Here is a 27,540-nt window from a genome sequence, read left to right as displayed (position 1 = left end):
AAGCTGCTTGGGAGTAGAACAAGGAGCTCTATGGCTCCCTAATTGGGGTCTTGGCAACTTGAAAGCATGCTTTTTCCCCACATTGGTATTTCATAACTCTCCCCCAACTAAGTCAAATTGAATTTATAACTTCAGTCCTTAAAGCACATGCTGAAGTTAAGTGTGTAGCTACTAGCTTTGTGGTGACGAACACAGAATATAGCCGCCTCCTTGCCTCCAAAGCAGCAGTTCCCAGTTAGACTGTGTTCCCTCTGACATAAGAAAACTTGCAAGTAAGGTAGCAAGCCTTGCAAAAGCAGGTATAGAGCCTTGTAGGTGCAGGTATCAAAGTCAGAAATGAGTGGAAAACCTGGGAGCTGCTCACAGCCTGAGCTCTCCTCGGGGTAGGGGTAGGGGTGGGAATTTAATACTTTCTCAGTGCTGGAAGATACTTTAATCATTGCCTCTGGTTGCCTTTGTCTATGGCAAAGTTGGAATTAAAAAACTGTTGGATAAGTGGACACATCCTTGTGTGATGTTTGGAGATGAGGACTCACTGCAGAAAGCAGGACAATCCTTAATGCAGACTTTACAGAACTGGTAATACACTCTCCAAAATACTTTCAGAAGAAAGATGAAAGCTCATGTTCAGCACTGGGAGGTCTATGTGTATGTCTGTGTGGGAGCAGATTTAACAATGACAGCCAAAATGCAGAGTTTTTGGGTCAAGTTCTGACAGGGCAGTTTAGTATGTACTTCTAGCAGCGGAATTTCTGGTACAGAACACTTTCACAACCCCGATCTGCATTTGCTTTCTTCATTTAAGTATTCTGAAAATAACTTTTTCTGTTAAGGAGGGAAAATGTCATCAGGTTTCATTGTAAAATAATGAATGAATGCCCTGTGTTTGTACATATTTTGTAAGGCTGCGTCTGTCCTCTGTAGATTTGTCTCAACTCCTGCATCTCTGGGATGCAGCTGTGCCCCCCTTGCAATCTCAAATGTCTCTGCTTTTTGCCTTCTCACTTTTGGACCCTGACCATGTGTGCACTGCTTCACAGAGGCTCATGAAGTGTGTTTCAGATAAGTGAGTGTACTGGTGGGTTTAAATTAACTATAGAGGAGTCTGTGGGGAAAAAAAAATTAGGGGTCAAAGTTTGAAATACCATTTTCATTCTTTTTTTTTTCTTTTTCTTTTTTTTTTCATTAACACTTTGAATGCATGAGTGGGTGCCTGTGAGAATCTGCAGTATAGCCGAGCCACTGCTGCAGAGACTGGGTTGAATGCGTGCCTCACGGAAGAGGAGGGGTCAGCTTCAGTTTTTCTGGCAACTGGGGACAGCAAAGACAAATGTTCAGGTATGCTGTTAGGGATGGTAATGGTGTTCCTGTCTGAGGGAAAACTGCCGTCCTGTTTATATAAAAAACCACCATAACATGGAATGAGGTGTATCTGTGTTGTCAGTGAGCAGAATGACTTAGCCTCATCCCTTGCCCCTAGAAAGGTAGCTTTAGTTTCGGGGGGTGGTGGATGGTGCCCCCTTCTGTGTTCATCAGTGGATTTTGTATTTCTGTTCACACTGCAATCCCAGATCTATTTGCCTATACTAGTTTGATCTAACACAAGTAGAAAAATGGCATCATACAAATCCCCATGTTGCAGAAATAAAGAAATGTGCTAAATAGACACCTTGTGGTAGCCAGGCTGGGCACCCCTGCATGAAGCAGTGTGTGTATGTGGGGGCGGTCCTAGCCAGGAGCTCTCTCAGGTGCCTGCTTTTCTCATCTGGGCTCTGTTTTCCTTTGCTCTGTTTTAAACTTGGAATATGATTAGTTAAACCCAGCTTTTGTACAAATGCTGATTAGCTTGTACAATATGTTTTTGTGCTTAAACCCAAAACTAAGGTCTGAGCTAGTCTAATAAAGTGCTTGCCACTTTTTAGATAACAAGTCAAAATCAGAGTGAGGACTTGGCTATTCCTCCTCAGTTCACCTTTGACTTGAGTGATTTAATTGATTACACAATGTGTGTTTATTGTCAGATAACTTCTCTGTGGATGTATTTGGTGGCAAAGATAAATTTATTTCCCTACACCTGTAAGGAAAGTAACATTAACTTTTCTGATGCATTTACTGTTGCTTGTAGCCATTCACATAGTTTCCAGGAAAAACTGTTTTCTGAAGTCTTTGGTTTCTATGTAGATCATGTCTCCAATTTTTTTTTTTTTCTTTTTTTTTTTTCTCCTTAGGCTGAGAGTTGCCAGGTCTTGAATTTGCATAGTACTTTTGAAATGCCTAGAACAAAATGCCTGACTGAGCTGGCAAACCCCACAGTCATGGTATAAGAAGTTGGACTTGGGCTATTGCTATATTCCTGATGTGGAGGTGCCCCCTGCCCTGGGCAGTATTGCCTGGACAATATGTTTCATTACATTTGAAAAGTGTGGGTCACAAGGAAACTTTCAGCATTGCAAAATCATAGGTCAAAAGCCTTGGCTTCAGATAATTTGCATGTGGCTTTTGTTCTCTCTTGCCATTTAGTTACTCACTACCTGACAACGGAGGAACTATGTATGTTTCCTCATTATCTGAGATGAGACCTTTCCAAATTGGTCCACACGCTAGTAAGTGGAAAGCAGCAGCAATCTTCTCTACTCTGTCTTTGGTAACAAAAACACGCCTTGGAGGTGGCAAACGTGCGTCATGTTACTGATTTGTCTTTACAGTAAATATTTGCTATGCATCAAGTCTTTTTCTGCTTTGACTGAACTGTCAGCTTGCAAGCTACCTTGGGTAAAGTAGCCAAGCTGTAGTGAGTTTGGTAGTCCAGCAAATGAGTTTTACCTTTCTAAAAAGAAAATTGACATGTAAATTCGAAGGCAATTGTGTTAGAGAATAAGCATTTTTAGGGTGCTTATATAATACTGAGAATTTGGGGTCTAACTGAATGTTACTGCAACCTAGATTTTAATTTATTTAAATTGTGTGATTAGATAGTGGATCAAGATCTTTGGACAACTCAAAGCACAGCAAGTGATCGTATTTTAAAACAGACAAAGCCCCTATGGCTTAAGCATTCCTGTCCTCTGAACAGCCTGCAAGGATCTGGTGCAATAATCTTGTTACAGTGGTCAGTCTGTTCTTGGAGTGACTTCTTCACCAGAGAGCTCCAGCTCAGACAACTTTTCATTGCTTTGACTGTGACAGCTAACCAAGGCCAAACACAAACCAGCCAATCTCTGTGCCACAGCTACTCCATCCTTGGGTGGCTTTCCATTCATCTCAGTCTCAAGGAGACTGTTCTTGGGCTCACATGGTCTTGTTGGCTTCCCAAAGATTCTTGGAGGCCACTGTAATGCCATCACTTTTTTCCCATAGGACACATGTGGAAAATGGTGAAGAGGAGATGTTAATGGCAGAAGATCATGGGCCTGATCTGATTCATTCTCAGGATCTTAGGAGGCAATGCAGCATCAGGAGAAGCAGTTTTGCATATTATCACTGCAAGGAGGGGGAGAGAGAACACCTGATAGCCCATGAGAGTTTGGATTATTTGCCTTTACACAGTAAAGTTTGTAAGAAGTGGCTACAAGAGAAAACGAACAGGTAGACTTACCTTAAATACTCTTAAGGTGCCTGTAAGCTATGGGTAGTTCGGACAATCCAGGGAGATGCCTGATAGCAGAAGGAATTAAGAAAACTTTATTTATTGTTTCTACTGAGGAAGACGCTTCAATAGTATGTAGAAGGGAGCCAAGTGGCAAGCAAATTTGATGAAGAGCATTTTTTGAAAGTGCTTATGCCTTTGCTCTTGACAAATTCTTGACTATGCAAAAAATATGTTATTAACTACTCAATTTATAAAACATAAAAGGATGAGACTTCGCAGAGGTTTGGGGGAATGTTGTCTTACTGAGACTTTTCTTGAAATTCACTGCCTCTTAGTGTAATGTCCAGGAAACATGCTGTTTGAATTTCAGTAGGGGTGCTGTAGTCCTAAATGATACTGGAAATAAATCAGTAATTACTATTGGTTCACATTTATTATTTGAAGTGTAAATTTAGTAAAAACATAAGCTAGAGGTAAAGGTTTGCACACTTATATGATTGGTACTCTGCATTAGTTGCAATAGAAGAAAACAGGAATTACTTTGAAATGAGTTCCAAGTGCTCTACTGAATGCTTAATTACTGAGTCACATAATTGAATTTTGAAATGGCAACAAACAATTAGCATCTGAAAGCAGATTGCACTGCTACTTATATATTTAAAAAAAACAAAACCAAAAAACCCTGACTGTGTTCCTTACTCAAATGGAAATGGCTTTCACCTGAAGGTAGAGTTTTGTTGAGTCTACACTTTTTAAGGGGATGTTGACAAAAGCAGTCACGGTTAATATCAAAGTGCTCTAAAAACGGAACTTGCATGTTTGTGAGAGGAAGCATGGGAAATAGACCTGTGCTGTAGGCTGGGAGGTAACTGTGTTCTCCTATTTCTAGAAAAGAGTGGGATCAATGGCTGCTAATTGGGCTAATTGGAACAGCAGTTGGGACACTGGGGGTTTTGATTCATCAGATAGTTGAGTCTCATCAAATTGAAATGGGACCTGGTGGAAAATTACCTGCAGGTGAGCAAGAGTGACCTCTTCTATGTTTGTTTATTAGAAAACACACATCATGAAGTTTTAACTGACTAGAGGTTCTGTCTCTCTAGGTGGGTGTGGACACTAAATATCCTGTGGTGCTTTGTGTAGGTATGCTTTGATATACTGTGCAAGAACTTAACCTATAGTACAGTATAATGTTTGATGATGTTCTTGTCATGAGATTGATGAAGGCAGTCTTTAAAATATTCCTCTTTCTCTTCCCCCTTGTACCTAAGGGGCATGTGCTGCTTTAGGTATGGTTGATGTCCAAGGGAAGGGATTAAGTTTCTCTTAAGGTGCTCAGTGAATGTGGACCCAGTGTCAGATATGTTGTTTATTTGTGTGTCTGGGGCACCTATCTTTTGCTAATGCTGTAATAGATTATTGTTGAATGATTAATTTGTCCTTGATGGGTATCATCATGTCTGTGATAATTGGGATGGTGGTGGTAAAAATCACTGAGTGGCTAAAACCAATATAAATGTTAAGGCATCTCTGACCCTGACTGGTTTTTCCTCTTACCTGTGGAGAGAACCAAGTGGTAAAATTTTTGCCTGGTTTGTGGTATCTATGGTAGATAGTATGAATAACAAAGAGCTTCTTGTAAGAAAGGGGCTTTGAGCTTTTATTCCCACTGAACCCTGACCAGGGGGACCTGGGCACCCTGTCAGCTGGTGCTGGGGGCAGCCTGTGTAACCATCATCCATGGCATGCAGCCAGCAGATGCAGCACTTTATGCAGAGGGGGGGCCAGGGTCTGGGCTGACAGTGCTTTTGGGCTCAGCAACAGTGGCAAGGAGCTGCCAGAGCTGGTCTCCAGAACCTGGGGCAGAAATTACCGCTGAATTAGCAGAGGCTACAACCTCTGAAGTGACCTCTGGAGATCATCTAGTCCAACTCCCTGCTAGAGCAGGTTCACCTACAGCAGGTTGCACAGAGCCTCATCCAGGCGGGTTTTGAATGTCTCCAGAGAAGGAGACTCCACAGCCTCTCTGGGCAGCCTGTGCCAGGGCTCTGTCACCCTCAAGGTAAAGATGTTTTTCCTCACATTCAGAAGGAATGTCCTGTGCTGCCGTTTGTGCCTGTTGCCCCCTGTCCTGTCGCCGGGCACCACTGAAAACAGCCTGGCCCCGTCCTCTTGACACTCGCCCTTAAGATATTTGCAGACATTGATAAGGCCCCCTCTCAGTCTTCTCTTCTCCAGGCTGAACAGGCCCAGCTCCCTCAGCCGTGGGCCTTTCTCAGGCTTAACCTAGAGCAAGCTCCCCAGGGAAGGTGCAGCTCTCTGTGGCTGTGGGCAGTGCCTGTGACCTCTCGCTGAGGCTGGAGCACGGCAGATGGGCTCCTGGTCTGCACAGATATGGTGGGATAGCTGATGCTGCTGGAGTGCTGCAGCAGCTCTTTAGGAAGGGCAGACTGGGACGGTTAGGAGTGGCAGTTGCTCTGTTTTGTGGGAAAGCAGTGGGAATGCATGGAGCTCTGCCTTAGTACAGGTGAGAGTAAGCTGTGAGCTTGCAGATCAGGGTTGGAGGGCACACTAATATGTGTGATGTTGCGGGTGTCTGCTATAGACTGCTGGCTCATGAAGAATTAGACAAGGCTGTCTTCAGGCAATTGAAAGAAGTCTCATGGTCCCTGGCCCAGATCCTTGTGGGATTCTTTAGCCAATCATCCCAATATCTGCTGGAAGGGCAACACAGCAGGGCACAAGCAATCCATTAAGTTTCTGGAGTGCATTGATAACAGCTTCCTGATAGATGATCAAGAAGCCAATGAGGTGACATGCTCTGCTGGACCTTGTACTTACTGACAAGGAAAGACTGGCCAGTGATGTGAAGGTTGGTGGCAGCAGTGACCATGAGATGGTGACATGTGGGATCCTGAGATGAGGGGGAAAAAGCAAAAAGCAGGACCACAATTCTGGACATCATGAGAACACTTTAGTCTACTCAGGGATCTGTTGGAAGAATCCCAAGGATCCCAAGGGAGACCATCCTGGAGAGAATAGGGACCAAGAGAGCTGGTTGGTTTTCAGGAATTATCTCCTCCATAGTGAAGAACAATCCATTCCAATGAACTGGATATCAAGCAAAAGGTGGCAGGAAGCTCCTCACAAAACTCAAACATAGAAAGGAAGCACACAAGGGGTGGAGGCAGGGACAGGTGACCCTGGAGGAATACAGAGACACTGTCTGAGTGTGCAGGGATGGGGTTAGGAAAGCCAAAGTGTACCTGGAATTGAATATGATCAGGGATGTTGAAGGGCAACAAGAAAGGAAGGTGGTATTTACCGGTACATCAGCAGTAAAAGGAAGACTAGGAAAAACATGGGCTGGTTGTTGAACTGGGTAAGGAACTTGGTGACAAAGGACTTGGAAAAGGCCAAGGTACTCTATGCCTTCTCTGAGGGAGGTGGTTGATGTCATTGTGAGGCCATGCCCAATTATCTTTGAAAGGTCATGGAAACTGAGGAGAGAATCCTGAGGACTGGAGGAAGCCAGTGTCATTCCTGTCTTCAAGAAGGATCCAGAGAACTACAGGCCAGTCAACCTCATCATGACCCCAGGAAGATGACACAGCAAATAACCCTGGAAACCATTTGTAAGTGTATGAAGGACAAGAAGGTGATTGGGCATAGTCAGTATGAATTTAGTGGGTAACAATCTTGTACTAATGAGATGACTGGAACAGTGGATGTTCTTTATCTTGACTTCAGCAAGGCTTTCATCACTGTTTCCCATAACATCCTCATAAGACAAACTGGTGATGTATGGCTTACATAAGTGGTCAGTGAGATGGATTTAAAACTGGCAGAACTGCTGGGCTCAAAGCATTATAGTCGGTAGCACAAAGTCCATCTGGAGGCCAGTCAGCATTGGTGTACCCCAGGGGTCAATACTGGGCCAGATACTGTTGTGGATATCTTCACTAATGGCCTGGATGGTGCGTGTGCTGGGCCAGGTGCTCACCAAAGCCACTTTATCACCTTCCTCCTCAGCCAGACAGGGAAGAGAAAGCACGACAAAAAGCTCGTGGGTCGAGGTAAGGGCAGGGAGCAATCAACTCAGCAATTACTGTCACAGGCAAAACACTCAACTTAGGGAAATTTATTACCAATCAAATCAGAGTAGGGTAATAAGAAATAAACCCAAAACTTAAAACACGTTCCCCACACCCCTTCCTTTGCTTCCCAGGCCTAACTTCACTCCCAAATTCTCTCCCTCCTCCTCCCCAGCGGTGCAGGGGGATGGGGAATGGGGCTGGGGTCAGTCCATCACACGCTGCCTCTGTCGCTCCTTCCCCCTCAGGGGAGGCTCCTCACACTCCACCCCTCCCCGTGGGAGACAGCTCTCCATGAATTTCTCCAGTGTCAGACCTTCCCGTGGGCTGCAGCTCTGGGTCCCCAATGGGGTCACAAGTACTGCCAGCAAACCTGCTCCAGCCTGGGCTCCTCTGTCTACAGGTCCTGCCAGGAGCCTGCTCCAGTGTGGGCTTCTCACAGGGTCACAGCCTGCTTTGGGCATCCACCAGCTCTGGCATGGGATCCTCCATGGGCTGAGGGGCACAGCCTGCCTCACCATGGTCTTCACCACGGGCTGCAGGGGAATCTGCTCCGGCACCTGGAGCCCCTCCTGCCTCCCTCTGCGCTGGCCTGGGGCTCTGCAAGGCTGTTGCTCTCACAGTCTCACTCCTCTCTGGCTGCAGGTTGCTGCTCAGTTTATCCCCCTCTTGCTAAATACGCTGTCCCAGAGGCGCTACCGCCGTCACTGATGGGCTCGGCCTTGGCCAGCGGCGGGTCCATCTTGGGGCCGGCTGGCGCTGGCTCTGTCAGACATAGGGTAAGTTTTATATGCTTTCCTCGTGGAAAACCTATAGTACTTGGAATATTATTTCCTTGGGGTTTCTTATATATAAACTATGTCTATGTTTATAAAATATATAAACAGTGGATGAATACACATGCATACATGTGTATACACATGCATTTGTATGCATATACATGCATGTGTGTATATACACACTAAAGTATAAATAAGGAATATACAGAAAGAAACCACAGTTTGATTCCAGGGTACCACAACAACCATTACACATGCTGTTGGTCCTGTCATAATATAAAATTTGTCCTGTTGTATTAAACTCATACAAAGAGACACAGGAGGTAAGCTCTCACAGGCTCTGATATCAGTACAAACATGTAATTCCTGCCCTGGAAGGCCTTCCCATCTAAATACCACCTTCAGCTGCAGGTGAGCAAAATTCATTTTCGCGCACTTTGCTGTTTGGGTGTGCGGCATGATGTGCTTGCAAAAGCCTGTATGGGACAGGCTGCCGGGAAGGCTGCGGTGGCTGGCTGTGACGCTGCGACCTCAGGAGTGGAAGGGCTGTGCTTGACCTGCACACACAGTGAATCACTGCTGGGCGCTGGAGAAGGTGGCAAAGTGTGTGGGAGCTGAGGAGTCGTGGAGAACTGCAGTCAGAACAAGCACAGAGAAACAAACTGAAAACCCAGGGAGACTGAAACGTGTTTTTTAAATGTGAGAAGGCCTAGTATGAGAAATGTCCTTTTGGTTAAAATAAAGCGGGAAAGAGCTTGCTCACATATATTCTGTCTACTAGTAACAGCTGGAAATTCATGAAGGTAAGTACTGATTTAAGACTTTGAAGCCTTCATTCAGGCAAAATGTCTCCTGAAGACACCATATAGAGACACCATTTAGTGTTTTCTTGTGCACGTTCTTAAGGTCCTTTACCTCTGCTTCTGACCTGAAAAGGGCCTTGATGAGTAACAACGGGTCCTTTATAGTGTTTTTAAAGATGGGCAAGAAGTCCTGGAAAAAAGCCATGACTTGAATCTGAAAGTCATCGTTCACCTTACTGTTACTCATTCCCATCCTTCTAAAGAGCCTGCACTGCTTGCCTGTTTTGGTTTTTCCCTGTGGTACGCTTTCTGCCTGCAGAAATCTGTGGGGCAAAAGATGATGGAAAAGCAGGACGTGGTCTGTGGGTGCCAATGCAGTAATCTGTTTGCCAGCCGGGCAGGATGGCGACATTCACGTGAGCTGGCTGTGTGCGCTTGAGTCAGGGCTGGCCATGGTGGTTCTGTGGTCAGCCTCAGTGCTGGTAAGTGCTAAGTGTCCTACACAGCAAGCCTGTAACGCTGTGATAAACCAAATCTCTTGCCCTTCCAAATACTGGTTAATTCAGTATTTCATTTAAAAACTCCCCTCTATTATACAACCCCATTGGAGCGGTCTGTCTTGGCCTTCGGCCTACGGCTGGATTCCACTGCCCGTAACTTGTATAAAAGTGTCTGGGGTGAAATCAGTGGTGGTGGCGATGCAATTTACACTTAGCATGTGGTGTTTATAAAATAAATACAAGTGGCAGCTGGTATAACTTGTGAAAACTCAGTGTTTGGAAGGGGCCTAAGCCAAAGACCATCAGTCCATATAAAAGTTACTGTTGGTTTTAGATTGATCTTTTAGCTGTGCTATGTGGGTATCCCTTGTAGCCCAGATCAGTACTTTTACAAGGCAGCAGGGCTAAAACATTGAGTGTTTCTGTCATTTACTGTCCTGCTGTGTTCAACTTAATTATAGACAGGCAATTAACAGCATAGGTGAGAGAAAAAGTGAATGTTTTACTGAACTTACCCTGAAATCCAGCAACAGTAGAAAAAGGGAGTTTGCTGTTATGTGAGTAATAACTGAGTGGTTTTAAGCTATCTAAAGTCTGAACTGACAAACCACACAGGTTCACGTGTACACCCTGCCCCGCAGACAGCCTGTGCAAAGGCAAGAGGCTGGTTGCCTTCAGGCATCGGCAGGCATGGCAGGGTGCTGGGGCAGGGGCCCTCATCAGCTGTTTTCTTCTCTCATTACCCCCAGTACACATATAGCAATGCTGTTGGGAGCTTGAATTTTTGTGTCTAGCCAGAAGTTATATGTGTATCTACATCATCTGTTAATTCTGGGACAGTTTGTTTGTGGACAGAGCAAGGTGAGGGCTGGATTTAAAAACTCTGACTCATCTAACACATCAGCATCTAATGATTGTTGATTCTGTTTCTCTCTCTCTCTCTTCCCCCCAAGTTCTTTTGCCCAGCAGGGTCACCATTGGGCTTGCCAGAAATCATCGGGTATTTGAATGGGACTTCTATTCAACATTTTTGTAACATCAAGACCTTTTCAGGGACATTTGTCTCATGTGTGCTGGCTGTAGCCTCTGGGCTGTTCTACGGGCCAAAAGGTCCCATGATCCATTTGGGGTATGAAATAGCAGACAAAAGTTAAAGCTATCAGGCTGATGGTGTGGGTTTGCAATGTATGTCTTGGTGGCAACACTGGCTTAAAAAATACCCTGCGCTGGGAGTGCTTTTCACCTCTGCTGTCCCTTCCTTTGCATTAGCACAACTATTCATGCCATGCAGTGAAGAAAAACATTTTTCACTGTGTGTTTTAAATACTGGCTTGGTTCCCTAGTACGATTCCCTGTTGAGACTCAGCAAGTAGTTATCTGGACAACTGCAGTCCATTTTGTTTCTGAAAAGCAACCCATCCCACAGCTATGGCCTGCCAGCTCCTTTGCATCTCGTACAACTGCTTTTACTTACACCAAGTCTGTATAAAAATAAAGCCAGTCTCAAGTGGCTGTGCACAAAAGGGGCAACAATTTTACAGCCACCTTGCAGAAGTGCTGAAGTGGCTGTGTAAGGCACGCAGTGATGGACAGCCAGGCCCTTGGGACCCATGTTTCCAGCTTACGAACACGGCAGCCACAGATGTCAGCTAAGGGCGACCGCAGAAACCAGGCATTGCTTCGCAAAGCTCTGCAGATGGCAAATTGCAGGTCAGGTTGGATCTGCTTGTTGTTCATGCAGTAGTGTAATACAATGTTTTCTAGGTAGGGAAAAGCAGACTTTATAGTCCGTTTGAAGGATAATGACTTTATCCCCAGCCCTTGCTATACACAAAGAAAGAGAATCCCCATCATGCTGTAGAAAGAAGGGGAAAGGACGGTTGCCCAGTCCTGCTCTGTAGGTCAGAGCAATTCTTAAAATTTGCTCTGTTGCAATACAGCCAAATTTAGTAACTGCAGGCCAGGTTTTGGGCTTTGCTGTTTTGGTAAGTGAGATAGTTTCCTGTATTCACCATTTGGAGGATAATCCTGCTGCACTTGATTACCACCATCATTAAACTGTATCTTGAGCTGAGATGGCAAAATTAGTCCCTCCTAATATGATACAGATTGTTTGTTGGCCGGTTTGCTGTTTTATTTCTGATCTTTTTTGGGTTTGGAAAGTATTCATCCCTGAGGTTTGTTCTCTTCCTCTTCACCACCCTGACCAAACCTACCCTCCTCCCCAACACCCTTTCACATTTGCTGTTACTCTATGGGTTTATATTTATTTATTCATTTGGACGGAGGTGCAGCAACCTAGGGGATGACTCAGATGTTCAAAAATAGGAGTGCATGGTTAGTCAGAGGCAGCCACAAACCTTCCAGACAATGATTACCAAGGTTTAGCTCTCCCTTTAGGTATCTTTTGTTTTCTTTGCTTTCAGACATTTGTCTCCAGGAGCTCAGAGACTGCAGCTGTAATTTTTTTCCCCCTTTGTGCTGGGTTGGTAACAGTGATGCATGAGCCAAAGGATTGAATCATATTTCCATGAAGAAAGTCAGCATGGTATTAACATGATGCCTTTTTAAAATGTAGGAATTAAGAGCTAGTTTAATTTAATTTATCTGGAACCATCCACCATTTTTATTAAACATAAACACACGTAAGTTGCTAAAAGCCTCTGAGACATTCATTAAGGCTCCTAATTTAAGTCTTGTAGAAAAGTCTTCCAAGACTATACAATGAATAGTTTTTTCTTTTCACTAAGGGTTTGGATTCCCTCCCCGCCCCCCCCCCCCCCCCCCCCCCCCCCTTTAAATGTAGTTTGAAGTGCTGCCTGGGAACACACTGTAATAATTTAAATCATTACACATATTCTGTTAGAAGCAGAGCTGTTCTGGCTGCCATGGTTGTTAACCTGGGAACAGATGACTGAAATGACGGACTGTAGTCTGATGTGTCACCACACTTGGGCAGACATTAACATGCAGTTCTTCAAAAGGCATTTCATGGTCTATCATCACAACACTTCTCTCAAAAGAGACATTTAAGTCTCTGAGTCAAGAATCTGAAAGTCTTTAGTAGCCTCCTCCTTTATGTCAACAGGACTTTGCATATTTGAAAGATGTGTTCATGTTTTCCATGTTTAAATCTGTTGAAACCAATCTAGGTTTGCTGCTGCACGCCAGCTAGGGCTCTGCCCTCCTCTGCCTTTAATCGTGGCTGATTTATGAATAATTTACTGAAGAGTGCTCTCAATTATACAACATCACTTTTAGTGCTCTCCTGGGTTGCGGCCTGAGCCAGCTGCAGTCAGACACCCTTGGCGTCCACCTCCCGATCTTCACCACATCTTGGAATTCAGCTGATAAGTGATGGGCAGAGCTGTGGGGCCCTGGGGGGGCTGCCCCACCACCCACCCTTGGTGCCCCGGGGGTGTGCGGCAAGTCACTGTTGAGCCCTTTGCATCTGGAAGGGGAATACAGATACCGCTCCAGCAATCTTTCAGCCTTCCTGCTGTTTGTCACTTTGGAATGGGGAAAAAGCCACCTGCTCTAATTGAAAATAAGTTGTTTAATTAAACAAAGGTCTTTAGTCAAAACAAAGTTCACAAGTTGCTTTATTGAATGCCTGTGAAATAATATGTTAATACTGAAGACCTTCTCCCATTGCCTTCTGGGTTGTAAAAGGAGGGAGAAAGATGCAGGACTTTTACACATGGCCTTTATCCTCAAATCAGTGATGCTGTCCCAGGAAAAAAAAAAGAGATGATGGAGATTGCACAATGTGCCCGGGGGGCCCTTGCTGTATTTTTCTAGTTTTGAAAAAGTAAATTTTTTGTGACACACTTTTAATATGGCTCTTCTCTGCTCATGTGTGTCTGAGATAACTCTGGTAAGCTCTCTTTTGTGAAATTAATGAGATTAGTTTCCAGACGAAGAAATTACAAACCAGTTTGTGTCTTCTGGATGGTATTTATTGTCATCTTGACATACAAACTTCTATACGATACCATTTTTTTCCTAAAGCAAGGAAAAAATGAAAGACCCCCATGTGTTAATTTCCCAAAGAAATACAAGGAATTCAAATGAACAGTCACTGTGAACTATCTGTAGCTTAAAAGAAAATCAAAGGGAAGATATGGAATCTCTTTTGCCTTTAGCCTTTTAAGATCGGTCATTTAAATAAATCTGAGACGTGCTGGTTAAGCAAAATGTTAGTCATGGAAGAAATCGGCAATTGCAGTAAGAGAAGCAGCGAGAACTTTTGTTTTTCTCTGCAGCATCCAGTTATAGTATAATTAGAAAGAAGTGCTAGCTTGCAGTTGGGAGCCATCCTGGGAGAGACAAATTCTGTGGGAGTCCCCTTCACAGAGGGAGTTGCTGGTGAGCAGCAGAGACAAATTTCAGTCCGAGTGAGACCTTGCTTCTTTACAAAGACCAGGACAAAAGACTTCCACTCTCCTGGTATCTTTTGGAGTTAAGTAAGCTCAAGAGATGTACCCTCTCGGAGTACAGTCACAGGCAGAGGTATAACTCAGCAAGCGTTAGGATACTGAAGGATCTTAAGGCATCCCTCCATCGGGCAGCTGTAATGGATGTGTAGGAGGGGTCCAATTTCATTGTTGATACTATTGGTGGGATACATAGCATGTACAACTGATAGGAGAAAGAGGTTGAAGACATCCAAGCAAAGCTTGCCCAGCTTTTACTGTGGCGTGCAGTACCTTTTGAGTTCCCTGCTGCTGGAAACAATGTCACTGTGAAGATACGATATGATATGTCAGTAAAAATCCATACACAAGGGTATCTTAACTCAGCGTTTGTGAGTTGGGAAATACCAGACATAAAGTTGCCTGTGTAGCTTTACTGGAGGGCTTTGTTAAGGGCTTTGACACATGAACTCTCTAATCTTTTCCCTTATTTTCTGTCCATTACTCTCGTTGCCACCCATCTTTGCACTGATAACATTTGTGGACACCACAGAGAACACAAAAAAGGGCCCTCTGATGTTTTAGAGATTACTCTGGTCTGTTTGAGGTTTTTTGCTAAGAACTTGGCATTTCTTAATCTTAAAAATACTCAAGCATTTTGTATGCTTGTTGACTTCAGCTAGTACTTGAATGCTCAGCATTTCTGCAAATTATCCCTGAGGTCTCAGGTAGCACATCCAGAGGATGCAAGGCTTTATAAGCTGGTGAGCGCTAGTGATTAGTGCATTATATGTATCAGCATCACCCAGTATCCCCCCAAAGCCTGGATTTGAATCTATTTTCCAAGGCAGAATTAAAGTATAATTTTATTCCCTCTTTCTATATTTTTCCCTCTGTTTTGCATACTGTGGCCTTCCTTAAAAATGTAACTTTTGTCTGATGCAAGATGTTGTTTTCATATAATGAACTGGGTGCTTTGGAAAGAAAATGCTGTGGTGTGTGGGAAAATAAATAATAATAAGAGTATAAAGGAAGTCTGTCCTTTAATGCCTTTCTTTTATGATTAATTTTCTTTTTTCTTCCTTTTTCTTTTTTTTTTTTTTTTTTCTTTTTCCTTCACTGGAACTGGCTTACAGTGCAGATCTTTGCCATTTGAGCTCCTAGTGCAGCTTACAGCAACAGAAGTTTGTTGCTCTTCAGGGTGTATGTGAGCTCCACGCCTTCACAGGGAGGGAAACAAGGCACGCATGCTCCCTGTGGATTTCTCACACATTTGCAAACTGAGGCAACGCGTTGAGCCTGCAGGCTCTGGGGCTGTACTCTCATTCTGTAGTGAATCCCAAGCTTTCTTACCTTTTTCCCTGCAGTATTTCACCCTTGTGACTGCACTGCTTCCCAGGTGTGAAGTGTGAAGTGGCATGTCTGCCCGGCCTGGTTCAGCAGTTGGCTGGTATGGCGTGGTGGTCCCTGCATGATGTTACAGAATTGAGGGTTTTGTCAAGGCTGGAGGTGAAGACAGATGGATCTCAACTCAAATCCTAGAGATGCAAGGCACTATGATAACCCCAAAATAAACCAACAAGTCTTTAAATTCAGCCCCATAAAACCAGCTTTGACAGGAAACGGTGTTTATGGAGGTATTTCATTTCTGTTCTTTTCCCCATTACCTGGATTTTGCCTCTTCTACTTGTTGTAGGTGCAGTTTCATTACGGCTGGGGCGGGAGCACGCATAGCTTCAGTATTTTGTGCCCCCATTGGCAGCGGGGTCTTGTTCACGTTAGAAGTGTCTTCATTCTGGGACATCAGACTGGCCTGGCAAACCTTCTTCTACTGCTTGATGGCTATGTTGACCACAGATTTACGGTCCTCTTCCCTCTATGGGTTTGTTTACAGAGGTAATTTTGGATTTTTTGAAGCAGAGAAAATAATTATATTTTGGGTATGTACCGTGTGGGTGTGGGAGGAAAGAGGTGCAACGTTTTAGGTTTGTCTCTTTCAGCATTGTTGCTGGGGGAGTAGTGGGGAAGGGGGGCTGAGAAGGGGAAAGGATGGTATATGTACAATTATTAGATCAGTGGATACAGAAGCCTTCATACTTGGCATCTTTTAATCACTTAGATACAATACAGAGTTGTTTTGTTCTAAACTGAAGTGAACAAAGCATCTACTGTGTGCTTATTAGCTGATCATGTAAGTTGTTAAGATAACTTTCTGTATTGGTGCTGGATAGGAGAGGGCTACTTTAAAGTAAAAGAAGAAGCAGATAAGCTCTTAAATAGGGTGTCCTCTTCTCCTGTAGTTGGCTTGAGCTCCTTGTTGTTGCTGCAGGCATTGCTGTACTGTGCTTGCAGATTAAACATTTGAAAATATGTAATCACTGTTTGTTCCTGGTTGCACAACAGAGGTGACCTTCAATCTCAGCTACGTTTACTTGAGTCCTTCCAGCACGACACAACCTTGATCTTTGAATTTTATCTTGTGTCTGCCTAAAAGTAGTTGTTTTTGTTATGTCTTTCGCTCATTTTTATTGCAAGGTGATTCAATAGTGACGTGCAAGTATCATGATCTTCACTTCTTGCCTAAATATTCTTCTTTGTATTTGACTTGAAGATCAATTAGAGAACTAGAGATAAAAACCTGACCTGAATCCCAGTCCACTTTTTGCTACTAATTCAATTTTTCCTAAGGTAATTCCCTGATCACTTTAATTGCTCACTGAATCTCTTCTGACTTGTATCTCTCTAGCAATGCAGAAACCAGAGATTATGGTATTTTCCACAGGTAGGCATAGCTTGGCTGGGAAAATGGGCAACTTTTTTTGTGTGCATGCTGCCTGATACAATGATTTTCCATATGCTGTGCAAAAATATTTGGGGTATATTTCCTTTACCACAAGTTTAGCTGGGGCAAGTGGAGAAGACATTGGTTTTCAACCCAGATTCTTTGTGTCGACCAGCTCATATTGCAGCCCCCCAAAAAGTTGCAGTGACACAACCAAGAAGATAAAAATCTGTGGTGGAAAGGTGAGACTACACGGACAGGGAAAAGGTCAGGCTTTCTGAAGGCTTTCAGATTCATTGCTGAAGCCAATGTATTGTGTAATGAACAGCTGTGTGCACAGGGAGAGTGGATTCACCTCAACTGCTATTTTAGAATAAGCGTTGCTCTTTCAACACTCCTTTCAGGTTGTTTTCTGAAAAGAGAAGTGGATTCTGTCTCCTTCTTTTCTCTCTTAGTGTCATTAGAGGAAAAAGATAGCTAAAATTATTATCACCATGACTTCTGGCAGGGTTCAATAGTTCTTGGCTCTCAATGCAATGCAGATAACCAGAGATATTTTTGTTTCACCAAACACAGGGCTCAGGGGAAATTTTACTTCTTTCATGTTTTGTGGCATTAACCAACACAGTTTACAGTGGATAAACTCCGAGTTGAAAGGTTGTGGTTATGTCTCTCAAGAAAACTATTTGTTTGCTTTAGTTTCATACTACCTAGCATAATGTTACAAGGGGGGTTTATTGTACTCCAGAGCATGAGATTTGCAGGAAGCTTCACTTTATTTTTACATAGACCATTGGATTAGTTGTAGAAGTGAAACTTGCTCTGTAGGTAGCAGATTTTTCTTGATGACTGGCCAAAGCCTGTGGCTGCTACTACAACAAAAACAAACAATACACTGTGCAACCTTTCATTCCCAGTGCATGGAGCACTCACATGTACATGCACAGTACTTTAAAACAAATATCCCAGTATATCTTTCCCTTAGGAAAAATGGAGGCAGGGAGAGAAAACAATAAAACCTTGTATGTCCATTTTTAGTTTTAGCGCAAGTTTGGAATTAAGTAGAATATAATGCAAGACACCTGGGTCCTGCAGTAAATAAACCAGATTTTTTCTATTTTAAATTAAGCTACTTCTCACTGAATTTCAACATGTTAAATATTAGAGCTCTTTAAATCCTTTGGAAAAGGATGGATTTTGTTGCAGCTATTGGTAAAAATAGCATTATTAGTTTTGCTTAGTACTTAGAGTACCGACATATGTGATGGTTGTAGTCCTGATTATAAGGCACAATATGCCTTACATCTCTCCCTACTCCCTGAGAGTGTATCCTGCAGGTGTTGGGCTGCTTCTGCCTGGGAATAGCTGCTGGGATTCTTCCTCTTCCAGACCCAGTTTCTCAGTCCATAGCACCCAATGGACCAACTCTTCAAGCTTGGCTGGATGGAAGGCTGAGAGTTTCTCCATCTGCTACCCCCAAGATTATACCAGTTTAGGACTTTTTTTTCAGACAACCCTTTTTACCAGGAGTTTTTTTGAGCATTTTATAATCTCTTACTCTGTCCAGATCCTAATCTTGACAAAAAGCTGTATAAGTCCAAGTCTGGGCTAGGGAAATAATATCCTCACAGCTTGTAATAGATTGCCACCAATCTGTTGACCCCTCTTTGCTGGCTGGAAGATAAAATTAAAACATGCTATTGCTCTCATCCTTAGTGCCTGTTGAGCAATCAAGCAGAAAATTCAATAACTATTCCAGCTGCCAGTTTATATTCTATATGTTGTGATTTGTTTTTCTGTGAGTTGTTCCAGATCAGCATCAATTTTCACAGTTTTACTTAAATAAATTTACTTCTAAATTATCTCAATGCACATGGATGCAGGTTGACACAATATATGAACAGTGAGCAAAGCTCTGGTTCAGCAGAGTCTTTTGAAGTGTTCGTTAAGGCCATTATATCATGTGTACTTGGATGTAACCTGAAATGCTGAGTGCTTGTGGTAACTGCAGTGCATCACAGAGGTTCCTGCTATGTGTGCCAACACCAGTGTCTACCTGCTGGTTCCACTCCTGTGAGATGTACACCATCTCTCATGAGATCAGCTTTAAGTTAATTAGCTGAGCTCCCTAAACCACAAGGAAAGATTTATTTCCTGTATGGGAATCACTTTGTGGTATCGGGTTTTGTAAGAGAGGGTGCAATATGTCATGTTACTGGCAGGATGCTCAGAACATTTTTTTCGCTTTGATTCAGGTTAAGAACTTGCTGGACATGAATGTCTTGGCCTTCGTTCCAACCGTCTTCCTTGGAATGCTTGGAGGTCTTCTGGGAGCTCTTTGTTTCCCTAAATGTAAAGATTAATGAATTAGGTATGCGGTTCTTTAATTCAATTCCAAAAGTATCCCTTAGAAAAACAAGCAAGCTGTTGGAAACTGTGCTCATTCTTGTAAGTAAATAATATGGTTCTCTTCATTATATAATATTTACAGTGTCTAATGAGGGCAGGTCATAAATTGGATGTATGGAAAAGTGGGTCTGACCTGCTGGTACTTGATAACATGCAACACATTACAGCAAACATACGGATTTCCAAAGTACATATAGGTATTTGATGTTGGTGGGTATATAAGAAATGGAGAAGAGATTTTTTTTTTTTTTTTATGCTTGAAGTATTTTTCCTGTAGAGTTGCTCTTACACTGCTGCTCTACTGTGATGGTACTACACCATCTTAGTGACACGTGGCAGTTATGTTGGTGTGCTTTTGCATTTATTTACAATCTACAGGGGGCTGTCACAAGTAGATTTCATCAATTTTTCTCCATTTTTCCTTGCTAGTGATTGATCCTCTCATTACCCCACACAGCTTGCTGGTGTAGCAGAACCAGGTGGGCATCCTCCTCCACACCTCCCCACCTGGGCACTGTTTCAGCTGTTATGTTGGAAAGAACAATTAAGACACTATGACCATAACTATGTGTATTTTTGCCTCAAGACAAAACACGAGATTTCTGCCTGGTTTAACAAGAATGCACGCATGAAGAATAAATGGTTTAAAAGAGGGTTTAAAAGTTATGGATAGGTACACAAAACTTTCTGGAGCTAACTGTGTATCTGGAGTCAGTTATCCCTAGTGGTTACTGATGGAGGTCAGCCTGGAGTCTCAGATTTCCTGGGGAGGCATGATGGGCCCATTTTACTACTAAGCTTTGGAGTTTCCATTTGGCATTTATGGCTTTGGGGAGGATCATGCCACTGGAATGAAAAGGGTATAGACAAAAGGTTCCCATATTTTGAACATTTTCATAATTTTCAATTCTGTGCTTTGGTTTTAACTAAGTATGTTATTAAATGTGGAGGAAGGAAGCTTTCGGAGCTTTTCTGCTGCACTTTTAGTAAATAGTGCAAATTTGGGGTTCTCTGCTAGTTTCTCTAGTGAACACCTGCTTGTCATAATTTTCCTGGTTTTCCACCATTTTTGAGTAAGTGTTTCTGAGGAGTTTTCAGACCTTTTTAGGTGTTGAGATGACCTTGGGAAATTGGTGCACACTGAAGCCCCTTTCTTCTGCACTCTCTTAGGCAGACTTGCCAGTATGTTTTATGTAGGCGATGTATGGTTTTTTTATATTGTTTACTTTTTTTCCCTCTCTTGTGGAGAGAGGGTTGCTCTACTGTAGACCAGTGGGCTGGCCATATAGGTGCTCTCCTCCCATCAGCCCAGACATGCCTTCAGTGGCCCCTGCTCTGAGCCAACAAAAAGACATACGCTTCAGGGAAGAGCAATAATGTTGGTGTGCATCAGTGACCTGGATGATACTGGGAGGAAAACAACTGGTATTTTAAATACGAGAGGAGAAACTTTTGGATCCAAAAGTGTGAATAACAGTAGATTGAGGCACATGGTCAAGTCTCTGCAAGCTCGCCACAGACTGGTACAGGGCTGCATACGTTTCCCATCGGTTGCACTATTTTTCGTCTCGTTACGGTCTGAAAGAGTGGATTTCATTCAGTCCTGGAAAGCTCTGGGTGCTGCGGCACTGCAGCTCCTCTTCCTCTGCCTGGTCCTGCCTGTTGCGACGAGGGTCAACCTGCTCGTTGGGTTCCCTCGTAGGCACATCGGAGGTGAATCGTGACCTGCGGCAGGAGGAGGAGGCGGGAAGGAGGCGGGATGCCCGGGAAGGGGCGGTGCGGGAGCAGGTCCATGCCATCGAGACCAGAGGCGTTTAGCTCCTCTCAGCGGCAGGATGCCGGCGTGTCAGTCTGCAGCCGCGGCTGCTCGACATCTCGCCGAGCGGTGACACCTTGAGGAAGCTCACTCGAAGCTTTTTGCTTCCACGTTCGGAGGACTGGGTAAAGGGAGGCAGGGAAAAGGGGTTTTCTCAGCTCTAGGGAGATTCTTTCCACTGCCCAGCCTTCTTTCGTTGTGCTACAAATTTGTGCCCAGGTCTTGCAAAGGATTCGGCGCTTTGTGCTGTTGAGCGCTGCAGTGGGACATCCTAACAAAAATCCAGTTTTCAAACCAGCAGGATGAGGAATAGAGTCCCATCTGTGATTCCCATTAGCCCTGTGTAGATGCCACGGTTTCCAAAGGATCTCTGTGTGTGAGGGGTCAGGTTTGTAACAATTACTATTTTCACAATTTGGAGCTGGAGCTGTGTGTTTGATAGCTGCGTCTCCTACTATTGGGAAGGGTTTGGCTTTCTCATAGTACATTACGAAACCCATGCATAAACTACATAAACACATAAAACCCACACAGTTCCTTGTTACTTTTTGGAAAAAAACCCACCAAACCCAAACCTAAACAAACCACAACATAAGCCAATGAGACCCAGTATCTTAGAAGATACTATAGGACTAAACATCAGCTAGCGAAGATTTAGTGTCAGGCAAAGAAAATGCCTCCTAAGAGTTATTGTATATTGTTTATGAGTAGTGCCTTACTGACTCCAACAGTTCATGCAGTGGTTAGCACCTTGCCAGATCATACCTGAAACTGGGAGAACAGCATGTGTTTTGTAGGGCTGTAGTGCTTACCAGAGCTTTTCTGTTTGTATACTTTTTCTTCATCCTGTAAATGTTTTTTTAAAAATACTGATTTTTTACATTAACTTTGTAGCACAAACTCTTATTCAGACTGTTTTTGCTTTTTATTAGCTCTAGAAGGTCCTGCTCAGGTCACAGTCCTTATTTTATTATAACTTGGCAAAAAACTTCAGGAAAAAAACTGTTTGATCTGAGAGAGAAGCATAGATATTTTTTTTTTAATAAACTAACATAATCAGGCAACTGAGAGAAACTGTGTCACAGTGACTTTAACCAAAAATAATCTTGTATAAACCAGTTTGCCTTTAAACTTGGAAAGAACCCATCACAGTGTCTTCCACACCCACAACATAACCCGAAGTGCCATTCCTTTGACTGGAATTGAATATCTAATCTTCAGCCCATAGATTAGGCAAAGCCGTCTTCCTAAGTGCCCTTCTGCCCCTTGGCCTGTGTTTGCTTCTCCTCAATTCATCACCTTTCTCTCTGTGAGGAAATCACAACGTAGATAATGTTTTGCCAAGAATCTGGCAGAGCTATCTTTCTATTTTTTTAATCAAGTTGACTAATGCTTCTGTTCCAAAAGCTCAGTGTTTCCATGGGCAGGGTGGACAATTTAAGGATATATGCATATATACTTACATATTAAGCTGTCAAAACTTTAAAAGGTTACTTGAGAAGATTAATTTTTTTTTTTGTCTACCTAGCTGTGAAGATAGGCTACTATTTTAAATATGTAGCCACTGGCTCCAGGCTAGCTGTCCTTCTAGCTCCCTTTGGACTTTGAGGCTTTGGCAAAAAATTGACCTGGGTTTGAACTGTCCCAGAGTTAAGTTTTCAGAAACAAAACCTGACCTGAGCTTTGCGAAGACTCAACTGCTCCCAGTTTCATCTATCTCTTGTAGATGTGCTCTGCACATAAGCTTATAATCTTTGAGATACAGGGAAACAAAGGCTTGAGATACGATTGTCTGACAAATCATTACAACTGCACACAGCTGAATCTCAGCTTGAGGGTGTCTATAAATGTGCTATCTGAGCTCTTTTAAAAAAATCCACAGAGTGCATGAAATATGGTTGTGTGTTCCAGTAGTTTTTCTCCCGATGTCTACTGACATTTTTTAAAAATATTTTTTCTTTTTTTTTTTGGATGTATCTTCATTTATTTAGAAATGTGAATTAATCTCAGCTAAGATAAAAACCTTAACATTAGTTTTGAATGAAATATAGCTTTGTTATATTGAACTATGCTGTATTGAAAAATATGCGTAACTGAAATAGTCATCTCATGTAAAAAACACTTTTGCTCTTGATGTATGCAAAGCAGCCAGTGAAAACACCTTCTGCTGTGCTCTGTTTCAAACACTTTTGGTTTCATTCATGTTTACTTCAGAATGGGTATACGGAAAGCTAGTAGAAAGACCTGTTAAAGTCCCTTCGTCCATTTGGATTGCAATGCCTGTGTGTCTACTGTGTAGTATGTAATCTGCTTTAGGCATTAGAGCTGTCAAGTATTGCTAGGATGTCTAGGAGCTTCCTTCTGTCGATTGACTGAATGTTAGTCCTTTCAAAATGTTCTCCTTATAAGAGAATGGAAGCAATAAGTTTGCAAGTTAGGAACAAGTCTTTAGCTGTTCATTCTAACAAGGGACTTTAAATTTGCATAAATCAGGAAGCAATTTAAATTGAAGCAGTGATTGTTTTTGACATACAGCAGAATTTGAAGTACCAGCCAGAAAACTAGGTCCTTAATGAAAGACACACAGATCCTGGATCCGTGCTGTGCACAAGTTGCAGTCTCAGGCCAGTAGCCTGCAAGGAGTTGGAGACCCAACTCTGGCTGGGTCTCCACTGGCTGCCGTGGCGCCTGGTGGGGAGGCTGGGCATGCATAGAGCGTACCACATGCTGCAAGTCTTTCTGCAGGTAGTGGTGGTCTCTGGTAGCTACAGAACTGGTGGCCAGTTGCCTAGTTGCAAGTCCAGTCTCTGAAGTTAGAAAGGATGAATCTGGGCCTTAACTATTGCTTATGAGCAAATGCTGATCTTCTGGGATATGTGGGCAATACAAAAGGACAATTTCCTTGTGGTAGCTGCTGCCATTAGTGCTTTTAGACACTTTTCTTTCTGTTTTTGTCTGTTTCTACATCTCACAATAGTCTGTTTACTTATTTTAATGCCTGCAGGTATGTACGACAACTGTTACAATATATTTACCGTATTTCTTTCCTTGCACTCCAGTCATGAGCATAAGAAGCAACCAGCTAAGAAACAATGCAGAAATGTAAGTGGGGAGAATCACCAGGAACATATCTATGTAAATATTATCTATGAACCATTTCTCCTAGTTAGTTGTTACAAGGATTTGGGATGGAAAAATTCAAAGGTGCATCAGAGCCGAATGTTTAAAATGAATTCCTGTAGAGACAAGAATCACACTTAATCTTTTAATCACTGAAATTTAATCACACTTAAACCTTTCCAGTGAGAGACATTTGCCATCATGTCAAATTAAAGAAAAAAAAAAAGCCGGGGGGGAAGTAAGAAACAAAAGTGAGTTAAATGAAAAGAGCCTGAAACATGGCTGTATGTATCACACAAGCTCTTTTTCAATTTAGAATCCTAATTTTGCTTTTAAAGGTGTATAGACTTTACAGATAGGTATATAAGCTTATAGGAGACAGATGGTGCTTTAGTTGGAAATCTGAAACTGGAAACTGGTGAAAAACTTTTGTTATCCTCAGCTTCAGTGAGGATATTGGCTGAGGGACATGGTTTGATCTCTATACAAGAACGCTGACAGGTAAAAACACCAGAGCACATGCCACTACAGCAGAAACTGTAATCCAGACACTTAAAATGACAAATGTTGTGTTAATAAACAAGCAGGGAATAGGTGGCTGAATGGCTAAGGATTTTGTGGGTGATGCAGTTGAAGAGATCCTTGAATCCGATACAGGTTTTGCAGTCCATGTTCCCTTCTTGAGAAATACCTATAAGGAATCCAGAGGAAGTAGAAAAAGAATTGCTCAGATTAAGGTTAAATGACAGCTTGATTTCACAGTTACTGCAAAAAGTCACTACCAACTTCTAGTTTTACAAATTCATAAATTTGCAAAAATTATGAATTCCTCCTTCCAGGTGGGCAGCGTCACATATATTGCATAAGAACTGTAAATACTGAATAACTTGCCATTGCTGAGTGGACCCTGAATAGTTTATTAAGTATATAGAAAGCAGACATACTTTTCTATTCTTGCTCAATTCTGGACTGTCACTTGACTTGCAATACCTTGTTCAGTATTGTTTGCTATAAAATGTATTTACATATTCTTTATAAAAGCAAACTTTGCACTTAGCACCAGGATTTGGTGACTATGGCTCTTTGGATTGGTACAGGAAAAGCCCTTTTCCTCACCCTGACAGCCTTTTTTATTTTAAGGACTAAAGGCTTGCAAAATGTTATTTTTCAAAACAAAACTATTTTTGCTCTAAAGGAAAAACATCTGAAACCATGATAATTTAATTGCTTTTTTTTGACTGTCTCTGAATCAAAAATAGTCAGGCTGATCCAACCTAGAGGCTAAATGGTCTTAGTGCCAATTTTTCATTTGGTGTGGCTACAAGTTATAAAGAGTACATGCTGTTGAAAATGGATAGATCTGAAGGAAATTAAACACCAAATCGTTCTGGACTTTGCAGGGTCATGCGTGTGCTGAAGGTAGGGATAATGTTTCTAGGAAGCTTGTAATAAAGTACAAGACTAAACCTGAAAAAGAACTTTCTTCACTGTTCTCCTGTTCTTAGACATTTAAAAAGGTAATTATGTTTGCAGTTAGGACCATGTAGATTTGGCTCATCTTGGTGCGATCTGAGGTTCTTAGTCAGTTCTCCAGAGACAGGTAAGTATCATTAACCTTTGGAGATCCAACAGGTTAGTAATAGGCACCCTTGCTGCTTTAAGATTTCTAATAAGAACTATGTAATGAAAAAATTGTAAAATGTTTTTGTCTTTTGTGCTGATCCAACTCAGTGAAGTGTAAGGTTTTTTTTCATTTAAAACATGACAGTATAAGAGCTACAGCTCCAGATGAGGCTGTATGCGGCTATGTCAGTAGGACAGTGCTTCCTTCTAGCATAACATCCTCATAAATTTATGCTGGAGCGGTGCTTTTAGTAGCATGTTGTAGTGCTTCCAGCAGGCCTTGATATTCCTACGAGGAGGAATAGGAGGTCATAGGGAGGCAGGAGAAGGAGGTAAAGGAGCAATGGGCTTCTTCTGTTAGCAGGTCTGGGTACAACACATGTATTCCTGCAGCATGCAGTATGGCAGTGCAGTCCTCCTGTTGGCACCAGGGAGAAATCTGTCTTAACTAACTGTACTGATTTCAAGTGGAAAGAGAGTTAGTGGTACAAAACCCTGCGTGTAAACAAGTACTATGTCTCCACCCTCTATGCTTTGTTCTTCTTGCTCAACCATGTATTTTAATTGTAAAAAAATTTTCTTTTGTTGTTTCTCTCTCTGTTACTTTGGCATTGCTGCAACCTTCAAATTGCCTCTCGGATGTGTGGGTTTTTGTGTGCGCACTTCTTTAATGGTAATAGACATTTATATAGAACTTGAGCCTTTGCTATAAGTGGGTTACACAACCATATGACTTCTAAAGCAGGACGGAGTAGTAAGTTTTTTTATTTTTTATTGACGGTTATGAATTTGGAATATATTCTTGTTGGAGTCGTTGGATTAATGTAAAAAGCAAATACAGGATTGGGAAGTATCTTGTGTTCCTCTGGTTGCCAATCTGGGGTCTGGAATAAATTTTCTTGTACTAGATGTTGGCAGCATTTTAAGTTTTCCTTGTAGTTCTGAGCAGGGAACTGAGTTCAGGTGGGTCAAATACCACAGATCTCCTGCTCTTTGTTCCAGAAACAGAGTTCATAGTGTTACTGTTTAGGTTGTGGTGATGTCCAAAACATGCTGGATGCTTTCCAGACTGGAAGAGGAAAGTCGTACCTGCTTGAAGAGTGCAGTTGCTCCAGATGACAGAGATTGAGAAGGTGGCTGGTCATGGTCAGCATGATAACCGGCAGTCTAGGTTGCAAGATGTTGAAATAACTAGTGCCAGTATTTACTGAAGAAGGGCTTTAAGAACGTGTTGGACAAATATCTTTTAGGTGTGGTTTGGGTATAGCCTATGCTGCTGTGCAAGAGGAAACCTCCAAGTTCTTCCAGTTCTCCATGTGCTCTCCTGTGCAAAGCTTTCTAACTGCAAATGCATCTGTCAGCTTGGGACACTGTACGTACCCACTGAAGGTGTTCATCAGGAATGATAAATTTTTGGTCTGCTAATCCTGTTTTATAGTGTTACAATGATATGTGATGGATAAGGAGACCAAGGCCTGGCTGGGAATTTTCATCAGATTTTTTTCCCTCTGTTTTCCGGTTTTAGGCAGTCTAATGTGATTCCTGGTTTTGGAAATTTTGGGTTTCTTCAGCAGGAGGCTTGTTTATGTAGAGGAATATGAGCTCTGCTA

The 27,540-nt window shown here is 42.6% G+C and overlaps 1 protein-coding gene across 1 annotated transcript in view; it reads left to right on the top strand.

Moving 5' to 3' along the window:
- The first annotated feature begins 3,238 nt into the window (after nucleotides 1-3,238).
- The window catches only part of LOC119144974 (chloride channel protein C-like), an 81,105-nt gene continuing 56,803 nt past the window's right edge, over nucleotides 3,239-27,540 (top strand). Inside the window, 10 exon segments of the mRNA XM_037380960.1 lie at nucleotides 3,239-3,585; nucleotides 4,479-4,559; nucleotides 4,561-4,606; nucleotides 9,667-9,747; nucleotides 10,719-10,894; nucleotides 13,027-13,119; nucleotides 15,877-16,120; nucleotides 19,218-19,294; nucleotides 19,296-19,410; nucleotides 24,192-24,289. Of these exon segments, the coding sequence (XP_037236857.1) occupies nucleotides 3,293-3,585; nucleotides 4,479-4,559; nucleotides 4,561-4,606; nucleotides 9,667-9,747; nucleotides 10,719-10,894; nucleotides 13,027-13,119; nucleotides 15,877-16,120; nucleotides 19,218-19,294; nucleotides 19,296-19,410; nucleotides 24,192-24,289 (1,304 nt within the window). The 5' untranslated portion in view covers nucleotides 3,239-3,292.

Source organism: Falco rusticolus, chromosome 3, assembly GCF_015220075.1.
Source record: "Falco rusticolus isolate bFalRus1 chromosome 3, bFalRus1.pri, whole genome shotgun sequence".
NCBI classification, from domain to species: domain Eukaryota; kingdom Metazoa; phylum Chordata; class Aves; order Falconiformes; family Falconidae; genus Falco; species Falco rusticolus.
This window is presented reverse-complemented; position numbering and strand designations above follow the sequence as displayed.